General features: G+C 43.7%; 2 protein-coding genes across 4 annotated transcripts in view; one reads left to right on the forward strand and one right to left on the reverse strand.

The window, feature by feature from the left end:
* LOC132381593 (gastrula zinc finger protein XlCGF26.1-like) overlaps nucleotides 1-11,946 on the reverse strand; it is a 44,602-nt gene extending 32,656 nt beyond the window's left edge. Inside the window, exon 1 of one of the 3 annotated variants that reach the window (XM_059951090.1) lies at nucleotides 11,829-11,946. In XM_059951090.1, coding sequence (XP_059807073.1) covers nucleotides 11,829-11,929 — 101 coding nt within the window. In that variant the 5' untranslated portion in view covers nucleotides 11,930-11,946. Of the gene's footprint in view, nucleotides 1-139; nucleotides 879-11,627; nucleotides 11,782-11,828 lie in introns of those variants that run through there. The other 2 variants (XM_059951089.1, XM_059951088.1) reach the window with 2 other exon arrangements.
* Nucleotides 1-23,838, forward strand: part of LOC132381585 (zinc finger protein 420-like) — a 96,531-nt gene extending 72,693 nt beyond the window's left edge. Inside the window, exons 8-9 of the mRNA XM_059951079.1 lie at nucleotides 4,297-4,480; nucleotides 18,056-23,838. Coding sequence (XP_059807062.1) covers nucleotides 4,297-4,480; nucleotides 18,056-19,143 — 1,272 coding nt within the window. The 3' untranslated portion in view covers nucleotides 19,144-23,838. The remainder of the gene's footprint in view (nucleotides 1-4,296; nucleotides 4,481-18,055) is intronic.
* Nucleotides 23,839-24,106: the final 268 nt, after the last annotated feature.

The raw sequence follows: 24,106 nt of genomic DNA on the forward strand, positions 1-24,106 counted from the left end.
ACAATTTTGCGTGGAAAATCTTCAAAAAAGCGAACCTCTGAACCTTGAAATTGAAACAACCTTTGTTTTCTTGCAAGCTTAATAAAGCGGTCTTTGTCTCTAAAATGGAGAAAATGTACAACAATATGCCTGTTTTTACCTTGATCCAAAAGTTTTAAAGCACCGGTTCTGTGAGCCATTTCAATCTCCGGGGGGTTGCGAGCAAACCTCCGGAAATAAAGACTGGAACACTTTAGCAAAATAATCCAGTGTGTCGGCAGATTCTGATGTCTCTTTTAATCCAACAATTCGAATATTATTCCGATGCGACCGAGCTTCCAGATCCACGATTCGTTGTTGACCCTTTTCCAAATGAGGACAAAGGTCAGCTGCATTTCGACTAATTTCGTTAAGATCGAGGCTCAGGGAGTCCATTTTTTCTTCAAATTTCTCTTTTAGTTGAGTTATTTCAGTGCCGATACGGCTGATTTCAGACTCTAATCTCTTCACCCGAGGGGGAACTCGTCTGCTTTTTTAGGCTTTCAGTTGCCTGGGTCCGGGTTCCTTTTGGTGCTTCTTAGGGTAGACATAATTATAACTGTTGCTCTACCGATCTGGCTGAATAAAGTTGAAATTTCAAAGTTGAAGTCGGAAAAGGGAGAGATTAAAGGTGGACAGAGAGAAACTATGTCTTACATGTCCGGGAGCGGGAGGCGGAGTCCCCAACACTTTGTATTGCATTATTGTTGTGTTACCTTGTTCTACCTCAATGTACTGTGTAATGAATTGATCTGCAGGAACAATATGGAAGACAAGATGTTGTTACATCTACCGAGGTCTGAGGTCAAGTATTCACCTTCTCATCAAGAGGTCCATTCATGAGTTGGATAGCAGCCAGGTAGAAGCTGTCCTGGAGACTGGTGGTGTGTGCTTTCTGGCTTTTGTATCTGCCCAAAGGAAGAGGGGACAAAAGGGAATGCCCGGGGTGGGGGGGGGGGGGGGGCTTTGATTCTGCTGGCTGCTTTACCAAGGCAGTGAGAAGTGTAGACAGAGTCCGTGGAGGGGAGGCTGGTTTCTGTGATGTGTTGAGCTGTGTTCACACTCTCTGCAATGTCACTGCTATACCAAGCTGTGATGCACGTGGACAGGATGCTTTCTTTGGTGTGTCTATCGACACTGGTGTGCGTCACAGGGACATGCCGAAGGTCTACCCTCCTAAGGAAGTATTGAGGAAACATGTTCTTCCTGTAGAAGTATTGCAATGAAGCTTCACTAGACCTTTACCTGGGACAGTAGGTTTGATGTATGAGGAGAGATATCGACAATTAAGCCTATTTTCGGCCAGTATTTAAGAATGAGGTGGAAACTTGACTTCACAATCTACCTTGTCATGATTTCCCACTTTATTGCGTACCTACACTGCATTCTCTCTGTAGCTGTTCCACGTTATCCTGCATTGTTACTGATTTCCCTTGCTCTGCCTCCATGCACGGTGCAGTGAGTTGCTCTGTGTGAACCGTATGCAAGGATCAGCTTCATTCACCATCCACACTTGCATGACCTGAAACACAAACTCTATTCCTTCCTCCACAGATGCTGACTGACTAATAATTATTTCTAGTGTTTGCTATTTCTATTCCACTGACCAGGTCAATCTCTGTCTCCAGACCAGACAGGAACCTCGTGGTCTGCTAATGGTGCCTCTATTATTTTATCAGGGCAGACTCAGCACTCTGTCCATCACATCCATTTCGGATCTGTGGACCAAGAGAATCTCACAACAGGGATGGAAGTGCAATCAAATATCAGAGACTTGTGGGGAGACACCTCACAGGCCTTTTGGCCCAAGGAATCCTTGCCAACCAGCAGCCACCATGTACTTTGCACCTACAATGTGCAATCACGAGGGAGGCCCACCACAATCTTTACTTTAATAGAAGGTAAAGTCTGTCTTGTTACCTAACACTCAAACAAACTTCTACAGATGCAGTGTTGGAAGTACTGCGACTGGTTACCTCACCGTCTGTGATGGCCATCTGAATGTAAGGAACCGCAGAGACTAGTGGACTCACCCAATAGATCATGGGCACCCCCCATGATTGTGTCTACATGGTGCAGCACAGCAACACAGCAGTTAGCACAATGCTAAGCAGCATTGTCTGAAAGATCGGGTTTTGAATCCCACCACTATCCATCAGGTGTTTAAAATATTCTTCCGCACGACCACGTGGATTTCCTGCAGGTGCTCTGGTTTCCTCCCGAATTACAAAGCTTGCAGAGGTATGAGAGAGATGTTGGCCAAAGTAAATAGAAAGGAGCTGCTGGCAGGGATGTCAGCACAGCAACAATGGCATGTGTTCCTGAGAAAAAATGAGGAATACTCAAAGTAAAATAGTATAACCAAGGCTGACAAGGGAAATCAAAGCCATTGTAAAAGCAAAAGGGCATACAACAAAGCAAAAATTAGTGGGAAGGCAGAGGATTGGGAAGTTTTTAAAGACCTACAGAGCAACTAAAATAATCATTAGAAGGGAAAAGATAAAATATGAAAGCAAGTTAGCAAATAATATCAAAGTGGATAGAAATAGCTTTTTCAAGTATGTTAAAAATAAATGAGAAATGAGAGTGGATATAGGACCACTAGAAAATGAGGCAGGAAGAAAGAAAAAGCGGGGGAGAAGGAGATGGCTGATTGAGTATTTTGCGTCAGTCTTCACTGTGGAAGACACTAGCCATATGCCTGATGTTGTAGTGTTTGAAGGAAGAGAAGTGGCTGCAGCTACTGTGTGTTCAAAAAGCTGAAAGACCTAAAGGTACATGTCACCCAGAGCCATCAGATGAACTGCACCCTAGGGTTCTGAAAGAGGGAGTGATACAGATTGTGGTGGCATTAGAAATGATCTTTAATAAAATCATTGGACTCTGGCACGGTGCCAGAGGACTGGAAAATCACAAATGTTACTCCACTCTTTAAGAAAGGAGGAAGGCAGCAGAAAGGAAATTATAGACCAGTTAGCCTGTCCTCAGTGGTTGGGAAGATGTTGGAGTCCATTGTTAGGGATGAGGTGATGGAGTACTTGGTGACACAGGACAAGATAGTACAAAGTCAGCATGGTTTCCTTCAGGGAAAATCCTGCCTGATGAACCTGCTGGAATTCTTTGAGGAGATTACAAGTAGGATAGATAAAGGCGATGCAGTGGATGTTGTATATTTGGATTTTTGGAAGGCCTCTGACAAGGCGCCACACATGAGGCTGTTTACCAAGTTAAAAGCCCATGGTATTACAGGAAAGTTACTAACCTGGTTAGAGCTTTGGATGATTGATAGGAGGCAGTGAGTGGGAATAAAAGGATCCCTGTCTGGTTGGCTGCCAGTGACCAGTGGTGTCCCGCAGGGGCCGGTGTCGCTTCTTTTTATGCTGTATAGAAATTATTTCGATGTTGGAATAGACGGCTGGCTTTGTTGCCAAGTTTGCAGATGATACGAAGATTGGTGGAGGGGCAGGCAGTGCTGAGGAAACAGGAGGGCTGCAGTAGGACTTAGACAAATTAGGAGAACGGGCAAGAAAGTAGCGAATGAAATACAACGTTGGAAATAGCACGGTCATGCACTTTGGTGGTAGAGATAAATATGCGGACTATTTTGTAAACGGGGAGAAAATCCAAAAACCTGAGATGCAGAGGGACCTGGGAGTCCTTGTGCAGGACACCCTGATGGTTAACTTGCAGTTGAGTCAGGGGTGAGGAAGGCAAATGCCATGTTAGCATTCATTTCAAGAAGAATGGAATACAAGAGCAAGGATGAGGCTTTATAAGGCCCTGGTGAGGCTCACCTTGAGTATTGCAAACAGTTTTGGGCCCCTCATCTTAGAAAACTCGTGCTGGCATTGGAGAAGGTTCACAAGGATGATTCCAGGGATGAAAGGGTTATCATATGAAGAACGCCTGATGGCTGTGGGTCTGTCCTCGCTGGAATTCAGAAGGCTGAGGGGAGACCTCATTGAAACCTTTCAAATGTTGAAAGGCCTGGACAGAGTAGATGTGGAAAGGATGTTTCCCATGGTGGGGGAGTCTAGGACAAGAGAGTTGTTGGGTGTATTGGCATCAAAGGGTACAGGGAGAAGGCCGGGAACTGGGGTTGAGGATCTGGACTTGTTTCAACTACATACTCAAGTTCCAATGTTATGGTGGTGAGGAAGGCAAATGCCATGTTAGAGATCTAAAATACAAGAGCAAGGATGTGATGCTCTGGCTTTATAAGGCACCGGTGAGGCCTCACCTTGAGTATTGCAAACAGTTTTGGGCCCCTCATCTTAGAAAACTCGTGCTGGCATTGGACTTTGTATCGAGCTCGGTGAGGCGCCGCTTAGTGAGAAGAAGGACCAGGTAGCGGGGCCAGTGTTGACGGTGGCGGCTGAGAAGCGAACGACACTGGGCGTTTGGCTAAACAACGAGATTGTGAATGGACGGAGGACGGCAGGAGGAGGTGACGGTTCGGGAAGTGAGTTGGCGATGGAGGTTGGCGGGAAGGAGTAAGAAAAGACAGAGGTATGAGATGTCGAACTCCGAGGAGTCAGGGGATGATCGAAGTAGGATAGCAGAACAATGGAAAGAAGATGAGATGAAAGCAATTATAAAACTGGTCTTTCGGTGCTTGGAACCCAATTCATGTGACGAAGGTAACCAACAAACTTACAAGCAAGGTCAAAAAAAGGTATTACAAAATGGATCGCTATCGTGATTTGTTGGGATAGCAATGTGATAAGATTAAATAAAATAGATGGCAAAAGAGTTCAATGCTCAATACTCAACAATGGAAAGTAGACTAGAGGAATTCTTTTGGGGATAGCAACAAAAGTTACTATGGATGAGATGAAACAGAACATAAAAGGAGCAAAAATTATTGAGGCCAAACGTTTGAAAGTTACAAGAAACGGAAAAAAGTGTGATAATTTATCGGTTATGATTAACTTTGATGAGGAGAGATTGCCGACTAAAGTTTATTCAAGGTAAACATGTTATGAGGTCGGAATATATATCCCACAGCCTTTATAGATGTTTTAAATGTCAGAAATTCGGGCATATTGCGGCAGTCTGCAAAGGGAAACAAAGATGTGGGAGATGCGCTGGAGAACATGAATATGGGAAATAGGAGGCAGGAGCTAGGCTGAAGCGCTGCAATTGCGGTGGCTTATCGAGGGCGCGTTAATGGCAAGGAGGCAGCTGAGATACAATATGGAAAAGTAACTCGAGGGATCAGTTACGTGCAGGTAGTGAGAGGAGTTGTGGAAAAGGAGAAGGCGATCAAGAGAACAAATACAGGGAATAATAAACCGGTGAACTGTGAGGGCTGTAATATGATAAATAAGGATACACTAATAACGAGTAGAAAGGATTTCATACTGCTCATGGTTGATGCAGTTAACTGTTCAGCGCAAACAGACAAGAGAACTGAGAAAATTACAGTTCTAGTCAAGTCTGCAGAAAAATATCTTGGCGTTAACAGCTTGGGTGGGAAGTAGTCGAAGAAACGCTGAATGGAGGCAGGGAAGGCGATCGTAATGGCAGTATATATTTTACAATGGAATGCAAGGAGTCTTATCGCAAATGGTCAATTATTTAAGAAATATGTATCAAACTTAAGGAAATACCTCAGATTTTATGTATACAGGAGACATGGTTGAAACCACAATTAGATTTTGTTTTACAAGGATACACAGCTATTAGGAAGGATAGAAGTGATGGCAATGGTGGAGGAGTAGCAATATTTATAACCAGTGGGATGAGGTGTAATATGGTCAACAGGGCAGAAATATGAACCGGTAATATTCAAAATTTGGATAGGCAGAGAAAGCTTGGAAATAATAAATTATTATAATCCATGTAGAAGATTAAGCAAAGATACATTAAACACAGAGGCTGGTGGGATGAAAGGGAAAATAATATGGTGTGGGGATTTCAATGGATATATGGGGATGTAAAATCTGATGAAAACCGATTAGTGATAAAAGAATTTATAGATGACCAAAAACTGTTATGTATAAATAATGGAGAAGGTAGGAGATATGACATTTCCCAAAACACAGAGACCGCAATAGACTTGACATTTGTAAGTAGGGAACTGGCAGGGATCAGTACTTGGAATGTATTAAAACTACAGTAGGAAGTGATCACCATCCCATACTCACAAAGATTCAGATTAAAATAGAACAAAATAAAGGACCTAGAGTGTCAAGATGGAAACTAAATAAGGCAGATTGGGAGATATTTCAAAAGAGAAGTGAAGTAAGATGCGTAAAGACTTTAGATGTCCTGTCTTGTCCACACTGCACCAACCCCCGCCAATGGGCTGTAAACGTGCAGGAGCAATGTGTGGTTAAGTGCCTTGCTCAAGGACACACACACTGCCTCGGCTGAGGCTCGAACTAATGACCTTCAGATCGCCAGGCGAATGCCTTAACCACTTGGCCACGCGCCAACACGCGTGAAAGCAGATGAAAACATATTGGATGTAGAAGAAATGAATGACAAATTGGTCACAGCAATTATAAATTCGGCAGAAGAAACAATTCCCAAAAGTAAAGGTAGAGGAGAGAGGAAAAGTGTTCCGTGGTGGAATTGTGAACGTAGTAGAAGTATAAAAGTAAGAAATAAAGCATTTAAAGTGTTAAAAAGACAACATTCTGTAAAAACATTAATACAATATAAAATAGCACAAGCAGTAGTTTGGAAAATAATCAGACAGGCAAAGCAACCATACTGGAGACAATATTGTAACAAAATTGGAAGAGAAACTCAACTGTCTGAAATATGGGGCACGATAAGGAAAATGAGTGGTATAAGAAGTAGCAAAGAGATTCCTGTGCTAAAAATTAGGGACATAATGGCAATCAACAATGTAGAAAAAGCAGAAACATTGGCAAAAACTTTTGTTAATATACATAGCTCGGAGAATTTGACAGTCGAGGCTAGACAGCAAAGGGAGGAGAAGCTTAAGCAAAATCCAGGAATTACGGACAAAAGAGCAACATCAAAAGTAGTGCTGGATACTCCTAATAGCATAACAAAAATAGAAAGAGCCATTGCGAGTACGCAGCCAACTTCCCCTGGGAAGGACCAAGTCTGGAGTATAATGCTGAAGCACTTATCAGGAACTGCACTTCTAGTTCTGCAGAGACTGTTTAATGATATATGGGAAATAGATTAAAATACCATCTGCATGGAAATATTCTGTTATTGTTCCAATATTAATACCTGGTAAAGACACACCAGACCCAACAAATTATAGACCAACTGCATTAACTTCACAGCTAGGTAAACTTATGGAATGAATAATAACTGATAGGCTTACATACTTTCTAGAAAAAAAGTTATTTCTCCCTACCAAAGCGTTTTTTGTAAAGGAAGAACTACAGTAGATTCAATACTTAGATTGGAATCTGAAAGTAGGAAGGCTCAAACCAACAAAGAAATGGTCCTGGCAGTATTCTTCGACATAAAAAAGGCATATGATATGCTCTGGAAAGAGGGAGTGTTAATTAAATTGAAGGAATTAGGGGTGGAAAGAAAATTATATAACTGGGTTCTAGACTTTCTTTTTGAGCGAACAATTCAAGTCAAGGTGGAAGAAGAGTACTCTAGGGCATATTTGGTTGAAAACGGAACGCCACAAGGTAACTTTTCTGTTTACCAAAATGATAAATGATATTTGAGCAAGTTGAACATAGTGTGGGGAAATCATTATATGCAGATGATGGGGCTTTGTGGATGATGGGAAGAAATTTAATTTATATACAAAGAAAAATGCAAGATGCAATAAATAAACTGGAGGAGTAGGCAAATAAATGGGGCTTCTAATTGTCTATAAGTCAGTCACAAGTGATAGGTTTCTCAAGAAATCACAAACCAGTTTCAGTGAAATTATATGAACAAAAATTAGAGCAGGTGAAGGTAATTCGGTTCCTCGGTTTGTTATTTGATGAGAAATTTACATGGGAAAAGCAAATTGAGAAAATTACAAACAGATGTAAAAAAAATAAACAACTTATTGAGGTGTCTTGCTGGACAGGATTGGGGTGCGAGCAGGATGTCGCTATTAAATACTTATCAAGCTCTAATGAGCTACATTTGATTATGGATGTGTAGCATACATGTCAGCTGCAGACAGTAATTTAAAAATGCTGGATGTTGAGCAAGCTCAGGCCCTCAGGATACGTAGTGGGGCCTTCAGAACATCACCGGTATCAGCTCTTCAAGTCGAAATGGGGGAAATGCACTAAGAGTTAGAAGAATAAAGCTAATGCTACATTACACGAGGAAATCTGCAGATGCTGGAAATTCAAGCAACACACACAAAATGCTGGTGGAACGCATCTATAGGAAGAAGTACAGTCGACATTTTGGGCCGAGACCCTTTGCCAGGCATCTGCAGGTTTCCTTGTGTTTGCGAATCAAAATACTTCATAGTTTTTATGTAATGGCCAGCAAGGCAGCATGGGGGGTAGCACTGGGGATGTGGTCTGGGAGATGGTGGGGGGGGGGGGGGGGTGGTAACCGCAAAAAGGTTTGGGAACCAGTGTTTTAAAAGCAAGGGAATGACTGGCTGCATATTGCAGTGATTATAAGATACAGGAGCAGAATTAGGCCATTCAGCCCATCAAGTCTGCTCTGACAGTTGAGAGGTGCATCAGAACTTCTTTGAGCTGCCTACAAAACATCACCATCTTGAATTGGAGGATACAACAGTCAACGTCTTTCCACACAAGGCAGGTAAATTCTCTAACCTGCACTGAGAAATCACTTGTCTGATCCTTGTGTGAAATGAAGGGAATGTTTCTGATTTCTCAACAGGTTAGTTCAATGAGGGGTCTCGGCCTGAAACGTCAACAGCACTTCTCCCTATAGATGCTGCCTGGCCTGCTGTGTTCCACCAGCATTTTGTGTGTGTTGTTGTTAAATTACTGGGTTAACATCATGGGGCATAACTATTCACATCCAGCTAAAGCTATATTAAAAGACACTGGGAACATAATAATTCAAATTATAATAGCTTTGGATGGATTGGGGATGTGGCAGCACAAAAATCTGGTCTACACAAAATGGAATATAGCCCTACAGTTCCATTATCTGGTGTGTATTACAATACACACAGTGGATATAAACGTGCAACAACTTTTAAAAAAAAAGTCTAACTGTGGAATCAAACTGATAGTACAAGGATATATAGACCTGCATTTTAGAAACAAACTGGTAATATTTACAGGTGGATCAAAAGACCCTAGCTCTGGCCACACAGGTATTGCAGTCTACATTCCTCAGTGGAAAACTAGTATCAGGAAAAGAACATCAAACCATTTATCAGTGTATACGACAGAATTAATGGCAATACTGAGGGCATTATCTTGGATAGAATAAAATGTCAAAAGGGCTGTAATCTGTTCAGACAGTTTGTCAGCATTAATCTCTATCACATCAAGAAAGTCAGAAAGTAGACAGGATATTTTATTGGAGGTTCTATGCAAGTTATATACAGTGACCGAAAATGGGGTAGAAGTCAGCTTCCTTTGGGTTCCTGCTCATTGTGGTGTGGAGGGTAATGACAAAGTGGACATTATAGCTAAACAATCACTCAAATCGTCTATAATAGAGGTCCAGGTCCCTCTAAGCAAAGCGGAAGACAAAAGCATTATAAAAACACGTACTGAGGATACATGGCAGAAGCACTGGGATGAGAGTGAAACAGGGAGACAGCTGTGCAAAATACAAAGGCAAGTCAGATACCAAAGAGGTGGGCATAGAAAGATAGAAGTGATCATCAATCGTTTAAGAATTGGACACACAAGTCTTAATTACACATTATACAAAATAGGGAAACATCCAACTGGGTTGTGTGAATACTGTAATCAACCAGAAACAGTTGAACATGTATTGATAAAATGTAAGAAGTATGAAAGAGTGACAATGATAGGAGCGCTTCAGATAAACAGAAAAACTGCTGTGGGTATAGAAGACATTTTAAGTGGGATTTCAAGAGATATACAGACCCATATCATGGAGTATCTGAAAGACTCTGGTTCACTATACAGAATTTAGGGAATGCAATTCTTTACCTTCCTCCTGTTTATTATGTGGATACACTCCCAGTTCAGTAGGAGGCGGTAATGCACCTTAAAGCTGGTTTGCCAACCGCCACACAAAAAAACACAAGAAGATGATGATGAGGTGGATATTCACAGAGTTTTCCTGAAATAGTACAGCACCGGTGTAATATGAGAAGGGAAAAGTGCAGTACAGTAATTGGATTGTAACTCTCGCATATACTGAGGTACAGTGGAAAACTTCAGCTTGCATGCCATCGCACTTGCAAGACATGTTTCTATTTAAACAGAGAGTGGAGAGTATATGCAGTGAGTTTCAGAGACAGTTATGGTGGTGAAGCTGGACACAGTGATAGTTCATTTTGGATAGGTGAAGTTAGAAGGATATGGGCCAAATGCCCTTGGATCAGGAGTTGGGCCAAAGGGCCTGTTTCATGCTGTTTAACTCTCTGACACAAGCTAGGCTGCAATATTTTAATTTCACACAAGTGAGACTTCAAAAGGAGCATTCAAACTTTTGACCAATTTCTGAATACCAGAGTTGACAGAAGTATTGTGGCTCTAGAGATTTGTTATGAGAATTCAGTTATGTAAAGACACTGTTGAAAATATTCTTCAATGAGCAAAGAAGTGCTTGGGAATATTTAATATGGGAGTTCAAACGGTCAATGGGGTATCATACAATTTTCCAGATGGACTGTTCACATTGGAAGAGAATTATTAAGCAGGTGGGAGTTTATCACCTCAGTCATTTATGTTCTAGTTGTGTGCTTTTTTATTCACTGTGCAACGGTAATGTAGCAGATTCGTGACGCTATTGCAGTTCGGAGCATTTGAGTTAAATTATTTTTTTTATACAATAGGTGCTGGAGTAGGCCATTCAGTCCCTTCGAGCCAGCACCGCCATTCACTGTGATCATCCACAATCAGTACCCTGTTCCTGCCTTCTCCCTTTGTCCCTCGACTCCACTATCTTTAAGAACTCTATCTAACTCTTTCTTGAAAGCCTCCAGAGAATTGGCCTTCACTGCCTTCTGAGGCAGAACATTCCACAGTTCCACCACTCTCTGGGTGAAAAAGTTTTTCCACAACTCCGTTCTAAATGGCCCCTACCCCTTTTTCTTAAACTGTGACCTCTAGTTCTGGACTCCCCCGACATCGGGAACACGTTTCCTGCCTCTAGCGTGTCCAATCCCTTAATAATATTGGATTCTGACATCATCTACGGAACAAATGTGTGTTCTCCAGGTGCTCTGGTTTCCTCCCACAGTCCAAAGATGATCACTTAAAAGGCGAATTGGTCACCATACATTGTCCTGTGATTAGGCCAGGGTAAATCAGGGGTTACTAGGCTCAAAGGATCTATTGCGTGCGGTATCTCCCTAAATAAATAACATTTGGGCAAATGGTTTCTGCCTGTGATGCTACTGTACGTATTTCGCTGCACCTATGCATACATATTCTGATGCCCACGATAATGAACTGGATTGTGACTCCTTGCAGAGTCTGGAGAGAACCCCGGCTGTAATCTTGGGCCGTTTCTTTACTCACAACCCACAGGAGCGAGAAACTGCGCGCCAATACACCAGCCGTGCGTCTGGAACCGGCCTGCCCGACTCCCCATGGAGAAAAAAACCAGGAAATCGCTCTATTCCGGGCGGGGGTGCGAGCCGGTTTCCGAAGCTCGGACCCACTCTGCCTGAGTGGAGGGAGACAGGCCCGATTTAACGCCCATTCACCACAAACTCCTACCTCCCGCCGATCCACCGGGCGTCCGTCCCCAACCGGCCGCCCGCCAGTGTTTCTGACACAACTTCCGGGTTTCGGCGCACGCGCACAGGGGTCCAACCCATATCAACGGCGGGTTCTGGGCTGCGCGGATTTGTGGGTAAAAAAGATGCCATAGTTACGCTCTGTATGTATTATCTGAGCTTTACCTCGACAGCTGACGTCTAGTAAATTGTTCACGCGGGCAACGAGGCAACCAATTAAACACAGCAAGCTCCCATGGACAGTAAAGTGAAAACATACGTGAAAATCAAAATACATGCAGTCAAATTCGAGTTTACTGTCACCTGCAAACGATCAAAGTAAAATTCATTATCAGAGTACATACATGTCACCACATACAATCCTGAGATTCTTTTTCTGTGAACATACTTAACAAATCTATAGAACAGTATGTGTAAACAGAGTCAATGGCCAACCAACTGTGCAAATGCAAATATAAATAAGTAGCAATGAATAACAAGCATGAAATAACAAGATAGAGACCTTAAAGTGAGACTATTGGTTGTGGGGTCACCAGACATAGAATGAGTGTAGTTATTCTTAGTTCGAGAGCCTGATGGTTGAGGAGTAGTAAATGTTCTTGAACCTGGTGGTGTGAGTCCTGAGGTACCTGTACCTTCTACCTGATGGCAGCAGTGAGAAAAGAGCATGGCCTGGGTGGAGAGGATCTTTGATGATGGATGCTGCTTTTCTGCATCAACGTTTCATGCAGATGTGCTCAATAGTTGGGAGTGTTTTAACCATGATGTACTGGGCCAAACCCACTACAGTGGGGAGGGACGTACCGGTGAGGTATTGAACAGGGATGAATACTCTGTACTGCTTCTTACAGTCCCATGCATTCAAATTGCCGCTACCAAGCAATATTGGAATCAATCAGGGTACCTTCAGCAACACCTCTGTAGAAGCTGCGGTCATTGAGGTTTACAGGCGTGAACAACCAGTAATCAGGGAGTCAAATCAGATACCAGCTTTAATGTAAAAGCAATGAAGGATAATTCTTCTTCATCTTTCAATTCTAAATTAGATTAAGGTAGAGGCAGATTTTTTTGTAAGGTCGGGTATTTGTAGGATATTGAGAAATGGAACAGAAAGGAGTTGGGGCCCATGCAGATCAGCCAGATCAGACTAAATCATGAAGCATGCTTGAGGAGCCTGGTGGGCCACTCTCACTCACGTTCTACAGACGTACCGTGGAGAGCCTTCCAACCGGTTGTATCACCGTCTGGAATGGAGGGGCCACTGCACCAGAATAATCTGCAAACGTAGCCAGATCCATTATGGGCATTAGTCTCCCCAGCATCAAGGTTATCTTCAAAGGTGATGCTTCAGAGGGCAGCATCCGTCACCCAGGTCATGCATTCTTCTCATTCTACCACCAGGGAGGATTGTACAGGAGCCTGAAGACACACATTTAATGCTTTAGGAAAAGCTTCCCCTCTTCCACCAGATTTCTGAGTGGACAATCAGCCAGCTCATGAACACTACCTCTCTATTTTTGCATTACATACTTAGGTACACACGCGGAGAGGTACACACTCAAGTGTATGGGCACTGACACACCAGGACCAGCATACTTTGGCCCAATTATCCAGCTGGCCCTATTAGTCAAAGGTTTGTGGAAATGATTCAAAAGGTATTAAAAAAGATAAGTCATCGTAACAAATTAGATAGTACTTGAATGAAATACAGAACAAATTACAACAGTAACAATGTCATAGAACTATGAAACTGTGCATTAGTTCCTAAGGAGGAATTATTCATCCAGTTGTTACATGGCCCCAGGTTTCGTTCACTGTGGACTGTCACTTTAAGAGACACTTGGACGAGGCGGGACTATGAAGTCAGGATGACAAGCTACGACCGACGGCAGTTGCCAGAAAGGAGAGAGAGGCTTTGGGCTGTAAGCTGCCAGTAGAAAGTCTGTTACTTCCCCGCGCCCAGAAGATTGGGTTGATCAACAGCGTACCATGCATTGGATGCGTGACTGTCAGTCCGTATAATCCATACCTGGATTCTGTTGGAGTATCCTGTGGGACCGCTGTTGTTAACCCTTACCTGGATTCGGGTGTGTGACGTGGTAACCACTTGGAAGAAAGGACAGTTCGTGGCTATGATATATTTCAATGTGGATGTTGGAACGATAAGATCTTCGGTGACTGTTATTCGGTTTGCCCAGCGTGGAATCTGTGGGATTCTTCGTAATTGCCTTTTCTCTACATTTAACGTGGATTTACAAATCTTGGATTACTGAACCTTTCTACTTTGCCATTTTAAGACTTTAAGAATTGTTCCTAAGCTTGATAGTTTGGGAGCTACACATATATACGCATAACACTGTCAACTTCTGTTTATTTCATTTAAGTTTATATATTTTGAGCAGATACTAATAAAGGTATTGGTTTTAATGTTAAAACCTGACTCATTTGTGATCTGTTGCTGCTGGAACGTAATACAGTGTACACCGCTGTGTTATTTTGATTGACTGTAACTGAACAAAATCAGCGCATGCTTGGGGCATATAATGGACGACCTTCACATAATACTTTCAACAATTTCGCACTCCATGTCTTCGGTTTCATGTTTATTGTAACATACAAGATGATTATCAATATTTTCAAATTCTCCATAGTTCCTAACTTGTCGAAGTAGAAAAATTATTTTATTTTCACCTCCGGCCATTTCTGGCATCTCCAAGCCTGAATGCTTGAACCTGCAGTGAGTAGGAGTTCTCGGTTGCTTTACTGTCACCTCTTGATTTTGCAACATTTCATGATGCTAAATTTTCAGCATTAATTTCAGTCATTCCAATCGCGTTTCTGTACCCGGATCTATCCATTACTCGACAGCTCCATGCCTCCCCCTCACATCTTTAATGGTCAGTAGGTTTGGCTGTTGTTCCGGTCCAAGATCAGAATGGAGAAGGGATATGACCTGAGTACACTGACAGGGGAATGATTGTTGGTGCCAGATGGGGTGGTTTGAGTATCTCAGAAAATGGCTGACCTCCTGTGATTTTCCACACACAACAACAACCCCCAGGCTTCACAGAATGGTGCAGAAAACAAACAAACAAACAAAAAAAAAGCAAAAGCTCTCAGGGTGAAAATGCCTTGTTGATGAGAGAGGCCAAAGGAGATTGGCCAGACTGGTTCAGGGTAACGGGAAGGTGATGGTATCTTAATTAACCACGTGTTGCAACAGTGGTGTGCAGAAGGGTATCTCTAAATGCACAGCACGTCGAACCTGGAAGTGAATGGACCACACAGCAGAAGGAGACCATGAACAGAGATATAGTGGTCACTCTGTTAGGTACAGGAGGTACCACTGAGTCAATGTTGTGCAAAAGACTTTGTAGATAGCTGGAAAATGAATGGGACGAGCAGATGGTCCAATATTCATTTCTAACTTCCAATGCATCCCCCCTGGCCACTGGAATAGAACATAGATCAATACAGCACAACACAGGCCATTCGGCCCACAATGTTGTGCCCACCCTTAAACCCTGCCTCCCATATAAGCCTCCACCTTAAATTCCTTCATATACTTGTTGAGTAGTCTCTTAAACTTCACTAGTGTATCTGCCTCCACCACTGACTCAAGTAGTGCATTCCATTCACTAACCACTCTCTGAGTAAAAAACCTTCCTCTAATATCCCCCTTGAACTTCCCACCTCTTACCTTAAAGCCATGTCCTTTTGTACTGAGCAGTGGTGCCCTGGGGAAGAGGCGCTGGCTGTCCACTCTATCTGTTCCTCTTAATATCTTGTATACCTCTATCATGTCTCCTCTCATCCTCCTTCTCCCCAGAGAGTAAAGCCCTAGCTCCCTTAATCTCTCATCATAATGCATACTCTCTATACCAGGCAGCATCCTGGTAAATCTCCTCTGTACCCTTTCCATTGCTTCCACATCCTTCCTATACTGAGGCGACCAAAACTGGACACAGTACTCCGAGTGTGGCCTAACTAGAGTTTTATAGAGCTGCATCATTACATCACGACTCTTAAACTCTATCCCTCGACTTATGAAAGCTAACACTCCATAAGCTTTCTTAACTACCCTATCTACCTGTGAGGCAACTTTCAGGGATCTGTGGACATGTACCCCCAGATCCCTCTGCTCCTCCACACTCCCAAGTATCCTGCCTCTCTGTAACTCTCGAGTATCCTAATCTCTGTGAATTATTGCTTAGTGCAGATGGGGGTCTAAAAGAAAAGTGAACGGGCAGAACTGTAAGTTAGTAAAGAGAGGGATAACAGGACTGGTGAACTATTCCCAAATTAGTGAGGCCAGTGTCTGAATGAAGATATCACGTTTGTAAAAACACAACATTGCTGGCAGAACTCAGCAGGCCAGACAGCATCTATGGGAGGAGGTAGTGACGACGTTTCGGGCCGAAACCCTTCATCAGGAGTGGTTTGGTTTGGGCTTTATCATCATTCAATGATCTATTGTTGGTCCACAGCTGACCTTTGACTTCTGAGGAGGATGTAGGGTGATGGTTTGGAGTGGATAGGTTAAGTGAATGGGCCAGGCTGTAGTAAAGTGAATAGCCAGTTCGCGGCTTAAGGGTCTTGACCAGAAATATAGATTGACCATGTGCCTCCGTTGTTGCTGCGTTGCGCCAGTGCTCTGAGCATTGCTTAAAATAACGACTGTCACCGCAACATTGTTCACGGGAGGCTTTCTGTGCATCGGTCACTGTCTGTGGAATGATTTGGGGGATCTGAGGCCGAGAACGGCACTGTCGACCATTAAACAGAAGTCGGCTGGGACGAGGGAGCGCGCGACCAGGAATTGCAGGAAGGGAGCGTGCACGCGCATACGGGAAGTGACATCTGACGTGCGTGGCGTGTGCGAGCAGTTCGGCGGACGGTAGGAGAGGGGGTTCGAGCTGAGGGTTCAGTCCAGGCGGGGGTGGGGTGGGGTGGGGTGGGGAATGGGTCGGCGGCTCGCCTGTCATTTGCGGGAGAATGGGTGGGGCCCACCAGACGGCCACACCGGGCCGGACGAGACCCCCACCGCCGCCGCCGGCCGCGCTCCGCGCTCGGCCCGGGATTTACCTGCTTCCCACGGCGAGAAGCTGGGATGCGCATGCGCCTTTTCCCGGCCGCACTGGCTGCGGAGCACGTTCTGTCGCGTGTGGGATTGTGGGTAGCCAAGTGGCCATTAATTTCGTTAGAATAAGCCGTTTGTGAATATAAACCCATATACTAATTTTTTTTTAAAAAATCTTACTGATTTTGGCTTTCATATTTCATTAATTTATTGTCCCTTGTCTTTAATGATAAAGAAATTATTCCCTCCACTTACTCGATGCTTAATGATAGTTAACACTAATGTAAGAATTCTTTTCACCTTTTTTTTTAAATGACAAGAATATCTCGATTTCTATACACCTAACTAATGTCCCTGTTTTGGCATCATTTTGGAGCCTTGGTGATAAATTCCCAATTCTCTGTGAATCTCATGAACGATGTCACTACAAGCAGTGCAGTAATCTGCCAGCATTGATTGGGAGCAGTGGGCTTGATTTTGTGTCATTAGTTGGATAAATGTCAAATCTCATGCAGAAGTCACAACTCATCGATGAGATTAAAATGATCTTATCTGAAATGCTGTCCTGTATCACCTATTAAGGGCTTTTGTAAACTCCTTTTACAGGATTTATTCAGAGGATTGTTATGTGGGAATCCCAAATTCAAACCTGTACAGTTCAGTTCACCAGCATCATAATATCAACAAATATAGAAGAAGAGCAGGACTGATTTACTTCTGAGGATAAATTACAAACCACCACGTAACCAGCAAGACAAGAGTTGTTCCACTGCATGAGTGATCAAGAACACCAAATCTGGGAAGACCTTTGGCCAGTCACACAGTCAGAGAAGATCGTTCACCAGGCACATCAAATTGAAACCATATGCTTTTTCTGCATCTGGGTAAGGTTTTAATGAACCGCCTTGGAGATAAACTTTATAAATTATTTTTCATTCTGAAGGAGGGAGCAGATATTTGTTTGATTAAAAATAATAGACAATGAGGGGCGTTGATGCCAAGTAGCAATTATTCATTCCAACTGGAAACTTTGTGTCTGAACTGAAGTTTACAGCTTTCTTTAGTTAAAATGTCTTTGTACGAGACCCATTGATCCAGGACCTTGCAAACACAACAGCACGTCTAAGACATTCTTCTCCTCCAAGTCCGCTCTCAAAGACCCACAATGTCATCTGATCTGATGAGACACCAGCCAGTTTTTTCCAGAAAGAAATCATTAACGTGTTCTGTGTGTGGGAAAGGATACAATGCTCCAACCAGCCTCATGGTACAGCAACACGTTCATTCAGGAGAGAGGCCGTTCACCTGCTCTGACTGCGGGAAGGAATTCACTCAGTCATCAGACTTGATGAAAGACCAGCAAGTTCCTACTGGGGAGAAACCTTTTATCTGCTCTGAGTGTGGGATGCGATTCACTTGGTTGTCCAGCCTGGTGACTCACCAGCGAGTTCACACCGGGGAGAGGCCATTTACTTGTTCCGAATGTGGGAAGGGATTCACTCAGTCATCCAGCTTTTGCACTCATCAGCAGGTTCACACTGGGGAGAGGCCGTTCACCTGTTCCGTGTGCGGGAAAAGGTTCAATCACCCATCTAACTTGCAGAGGCACCAGCGACTTCACACCGGGGAAAGGCCGTTCAGCTGCTCTGAGTGTGGGAAGGGATTCACTCAATCATCACATCTGCAGGAACACCGGCGGGTTCACACTGGAGAGAAGCCCTTCATCTGCTCTGAGTGTGGGAAGGGATTCACTCGGTCATCTCACCTTCAGGATCACCAGCGGGTTCACACCGGGGAAAAGCCATTCATCTGCTCTGAGTGTGGGAAGGGATTCACTCAGTCGTACAGCCTGATGATACACCAACGAATCCACACTGGTGAGAGGCCATTTGCCTGCTCTGAGTGTGGGCAGGCATTCAGCAGATCAGACAGCCTGTTGATACACCTGCAAGTTCATTCCGGGGAGAGGCCATTCATCTGCTCCCAGTGCGGGAAAGGATTTATTCAGTTATCGGACCTGAAGACACACCAACGGGTTCACACGGGGGAGAGGCCATTCATCTGCCCTGAGTGTGGAAAGGCATTCACTCAATCATCCAGCCTAAGGACACACCAGCGGGTTCACACCGGGGAGAGGCCGTTCACATGTTTCAGGTGCGGGAAGCGGTTCACCCAGTCGGCCGGCCTGTGGAAGCACCAGCGAGTCCACAAGTGACGGCAGGAGCTGGGTTCCCCAGCTGTTGCTCCTGATAATCATGTGGTGGGTTGGACTACACTCACTATCCCAGACTGTGTTCACTACCAAGCTAGAGTTTAATGTGATGACAGTGGTCGTTGTGGGAGGAGGGGTGATAGTCGAAAGGCTGGGATAGGAGAATGGAACCAGCAGCACAGTGGTAAATAATTCCTGTGTTTACAAGTCTAACTCTTTCTTAGTGGGATTTAATGTTCTGTGAGTTTTAAATTTGAAAGAGAAGATTAACTGAGGGATTAAGGGGTGTTGGGATTTTGGAATTGGGTCAAAGATCAGAATTGATGACAGAATGAAGGAGGCAGTGTGGGGTGGGGAGAGGAGGTCAATCACTGTATCGTTACTGCACTGGCGCAGGTCCTTCAAAGCCCGCTCTGCATCAACAATCCAGTCAGTCTTGTTCCCAACTCTTCCTTCGTCATCCTGCAGTTCTCCCATCTCGGAATCTGCTGTAAGCTTTTGAAAATTCCACCTCCCTTTGGGGCAGTGAGTTCCAGACTGAGACCACTCACTGCGTGAAATTGTTTCTCCCTGCACCGTCCCTGCCCAACCGTTTTACAGCAAACCCCCTGCTTCTCCTCCTTTCTACTAATGGCAACAGCTTCACTTTCTCCATTGTCTGGACACCTGGTGAGTAGTTTATAGAAAAGTACAGCATAGTACAGGCCCTTCAGCCCACATGGCTGTGCTGACCTTTTCACCTATCCCACCATCCATCTAATCCTTCCCTCTGGCACAGCCCTCCATTTTTCTTTCATCCATGTGCCTATCAGATGTATCAGTATTGCAGCGGAGTAAAGGGAATTACAGAGGCACGAGAGAGGAGTTGGCCAGAATGGATTGGAAAAGAACACTGGCAGGGATGACGGCAGAGCAACAATGGCTGGAATTTCTGGAAGCAATTCAGAAGGTACAGGATATATACGTCCCAAAGAGGAAGAAATATTTTAAAAGCAAGAAGAGGCATTCAAAAGGCAAAGGGAAGTCAAAACCAACATGAAAGCCAAAAAGAGGGTATACAATAGAACAGAAATTAGTGTGAAGTTTGGGGGCTGGGAAGCTTTTAAATACCAACAGAAGGCAACTAAAATGTCATTAAAAGGTAAGGATGGAATACGAAAGCCAATAATATTTAAAAAGATACCAAAACTTTTTTCAAATATATATAGAGTAAAATAGAGGTGAATGGATATCGGACTGCTGGAAAATGATGCTGAAGAGGTAGTAATGGGAGACAAGGAAATGGCAGGTGAACTGATTAAGGATGTGGTTTTGGAGTACTTAGAGACACATGATAAAATAGACCGTAGTCAGCATGGTTTCCTCAAGGGAAAATCTTGCCTGACAAATCGGTTGGAATTCTTTGAAGAAATAACAATCAGGGTAGACAAAGGAGAAATGGTTGATGTTGTGTACTTGGATTTTCAGAAGGCCTTTGACAAGGTGTCACACATGAGGCTGCTTAACGAACTATGAGCCCGTGGTATTACAGGGAACTTGCTAGCACGGATAAAGCAGTGGCTGATTGGCAGGAGGCAAAGAGTGGGAATGAAGGGAGCCTTCTCTAGTTTGGCCAGTGACTAGTGGTGTTCCACAGGGGTCTGTGTTGGGACTGATTCTTTTTTACATTAAATGTCAGGGATTTGGATGATGGAATTGATGGCTTGGTTGCAAAGTTTGCAGACGAAGTGAAGCTAGCTGGAGGGGCAGGTAGTTTTGAGCAAATAGGGAGGAGGAGAATGGGCAAAGAAGTGGTAGAAGGATACAGCGTTGAGAAGTGTACGGTCATGCACTTTGGTAGAAGAAATTAAAGGTTTGTCTATGTTCTAAGCAGAGAGGAAATGCAAAAATCTGAGACGCAGAGGGACTTGGGAGTCCTTGTGCAGGATTCCCTAAAGGTTAATTTGCAGGTTGAGTCGGTGGTGAGGAAGACAAATGCAATGTTAGCGTTCACTTCGAGAGGACTGGGATATAAAATCAAGGATGTAATGTTGATACTTTATAAAGTATTGTGAGCAGTTTTGGGCCCTTCATCTTACAAAGGATGTACTTAAACTGGAGAGGGTTCAAAGGAGGTTCATGAAAATTATTCTAGGATTAAACGGCTTGTCATGTGAAGAGTTTTTGATGGTGGGCCTGTATTCACTGGAATTTAGAAGAATTGAAACCTACCGATTGGTGAAAGGCCTTGATAGAGTGGATGTGGAGAGAATGTTTCCTATGGTGGGAGAGTCTAAGGCCAGAGGACACAGCCTCAGAATTGTGGGGGGGGGGGGCTTCCTTTTAGAATGGAGATGAGGAGTCATTTCTGTAGCCAGTGAGTGGTAGATCTGTGGAACTCGTTGCCTTAGACAGCTATGGAGGCCCTTTATGTCTATTTAAAGCACAGGTTGATCGATTCTTGATTTGTCAGGGCATGAAGGGATACAAGGAGAATGCAGGAGACTGCGGCTGAGAGGAAAATTGGATCAGCCGTAATGAAATGGCAGAGCGGACTCGATGAGCTAAATGATCTAATATAGCTCCTAAATTTTACTGTCTATCTGAGAGTCTCTTAAATGGGGTGTCTCGTGGATATTAATAGTCCTTGATGGAGTATTGTGTACAGTTCTGGTCACTGGATTATAGGGAAGATCTCAACAAAATAGAGAGAGTACAGAGACGATTTACTAGGATGTTACTGGGTTTCAGCACCTAAGTTACAGAGAAAGGTTGAACAAGTTAGGTCTTTATTCTTTGGAGCATAGAAGGTTGAGGGCAGACGATAGAGGTATTTAAAATAATGAGGGGGATAGATTGAGTTGACATGGATAGGCTTTTTCCATTGAGAGTAGGGGAGATTCAAACAAGAGGACATGAGTTGAGAGTCAGGGGGCAAAAGTTTAGGGGTAACGCAAGGGGGAACTTTTTTACTCAGAGAGTGGTAGCTGTGTGGAATGAGCTTTCAGTAGAAGTGGTAGAGGCAGGTTTGATACTGTCATTTTAAAAAATTGGATTGGTGTATGGACAGGAAAGGAATGGAGGGTTATGGGCTGAGTGCAGGTAGGTGGGACTAGGTGAGAGTAAGCGTTCGGTACGGACTAGAAGGGCCGTGATGGCCTGTTTCTGTGCTGTAATTGTTATATAGTTATATATATATATAGTGGAAGTGGAGAGGATGCTTCCAATACTGGGACAGTCTAGAACCAGAAGGCACTGCCTCAGATTAGAAGGAAATTCCTTTTGAATTGGGATGACGAGGAATTTCTTTACCTGGGGGGGGTGGGTGGTGAATCTGTGGAATTCATTGCTATAGGTGGGTGTGGAGGACTAATCATTTAAAGGAGGTCTATAGGCTATTTGGACACTTTTTTTTCAGGTGATCTTTCCTGTCCACCTGAGGGAATACAGGGCCTTCATTTTAATATCTCGACAAGGTTCCCTCTGAAAGTTCACTATTCTCCCAGAAGCTGGATTCTTGTGTATGAGTTTCAGGGACAGGAGAGGAAATCCGAACCTTGGGCTCCACGGGTCAGAGTGCAGCCGCGAAGACCCAGCTGACCAGAGGAATTAGAAATCTCTACTCCAACTTTCTCTCCCACCCTTATTGATGGCTTTTGGACCCTCCTCCATAGATGCTGCCTGACCTGCTTTGTCCCTGTGTTGCTCTGGACTTTCGATACTCATCCCTGTACTGCTCTTCAATGGAAAAACTGCCTGCCTGAGCCAAGTGTCAAACTTTGATTCGTCAGCCCAGAGTACCGGTGCCATTGTTCAATAGCGCGGTCCTTGTGTTTTTGTGCATCGGCGAGTCTCAGGGCTTTGTTTACACTTTGCAAGAACTGCTTTTTGGAAGCAACTCCTCCACGAAGATCCCTTTGGACAAGACTTCTCCGGACTTTGAAAGGGTGTACTTGGGCTCCAGTGGTTTCGGTGAGTTCAAAGCTGATAGGAGTGCTGGACTTCTCCCAGAAGGGATGTCAGTTTGGTGTATCTCTCATCTGCTGCACTCAGTTTCCACGGCCAGCCAGTGCATTTCTGGTTCGTAACCTTGCCCGCTACTTCGTGCTTCTTTGGACCGCACATCTTGGAAGCTCCTGCCTGGCATTAAATATCTGCTTGGGAGATCCTTGCTGATGCAGAACGACCACCTTGTGTCTTGTTGCTTTGCTCGCTCTTGCCAAGGTGTAAGAATTGATGATTTGAAGGTTCGACTGTCACATCTGGCACACCCTCAGCTTTTACTTCGGCCAGTTTGATTCCTTCTACACCTGTTTCTGTTTCAGTTAATCAGTTTACTTCATTTATCTCATGATGTCACTGACCTGTTTGTTTAATCATGCACTGGTCCAGAAACCTACAAAGTATTCACTTTTATTTCAGAAATGATCTATTACCTAATATGTTACCTTTTTTAACAAAATACAAAAAAAACTCTATAAATTTCTTTTTGGAAAATAAATGTTCGGAAATTTGAAATTTGTTATTTTCTACTGACACAGTGTTGAAGAAAACAAAAAATAAATATGCAAAACAAAATTTATATAAGAAATTGAGGGTGCCTGAGACTTTTGCACAGTACTGCAGTAATTTTATGTATTGCATTTAAAGAGCAAACACGAGGAAATCTGCAGATGCTGGAAATTCAAACAACATACACAAAATGCTGGTGGAACACAGCAGGCCAGGCAGCATCTACAGGAAGAAGCACTGTCAACGTTTCGGGCCAAGACCCTTCATAAGGACTAACTGAAAGGAAAGATAGTAAGACCTTCTCCAGCTCTGTATCACTTTCACCAATCACCTTCCCAGCTCTTGAAAAAAAATCACACCCTCTTTAAAAGTAGGAGGGGGAGAGGGAAATGCGAAATGATAGAAGACCGTAGGGGGTGGGATGAAGCTAAGAGCTGGAAAGGTGATTGGCAAAAGTGAAACAGAGCTGGAGAAG

The sequence above is a fragment of the Hypanus sabinus genome, chromosome 26 (assembly GCF_030144855.1).
Source record: "Hypanus sabinus isolate sHypSab1 chromosome 26, sHypSab1.hap1, whole genome shotgun sequence".
Lineage (NCBI taxonomy): Eukaryota > Metazoa > Chordata > Chondrichthyes > Myliobatiformes > Dasyatidae > Hypanus > Hypanus sabinus.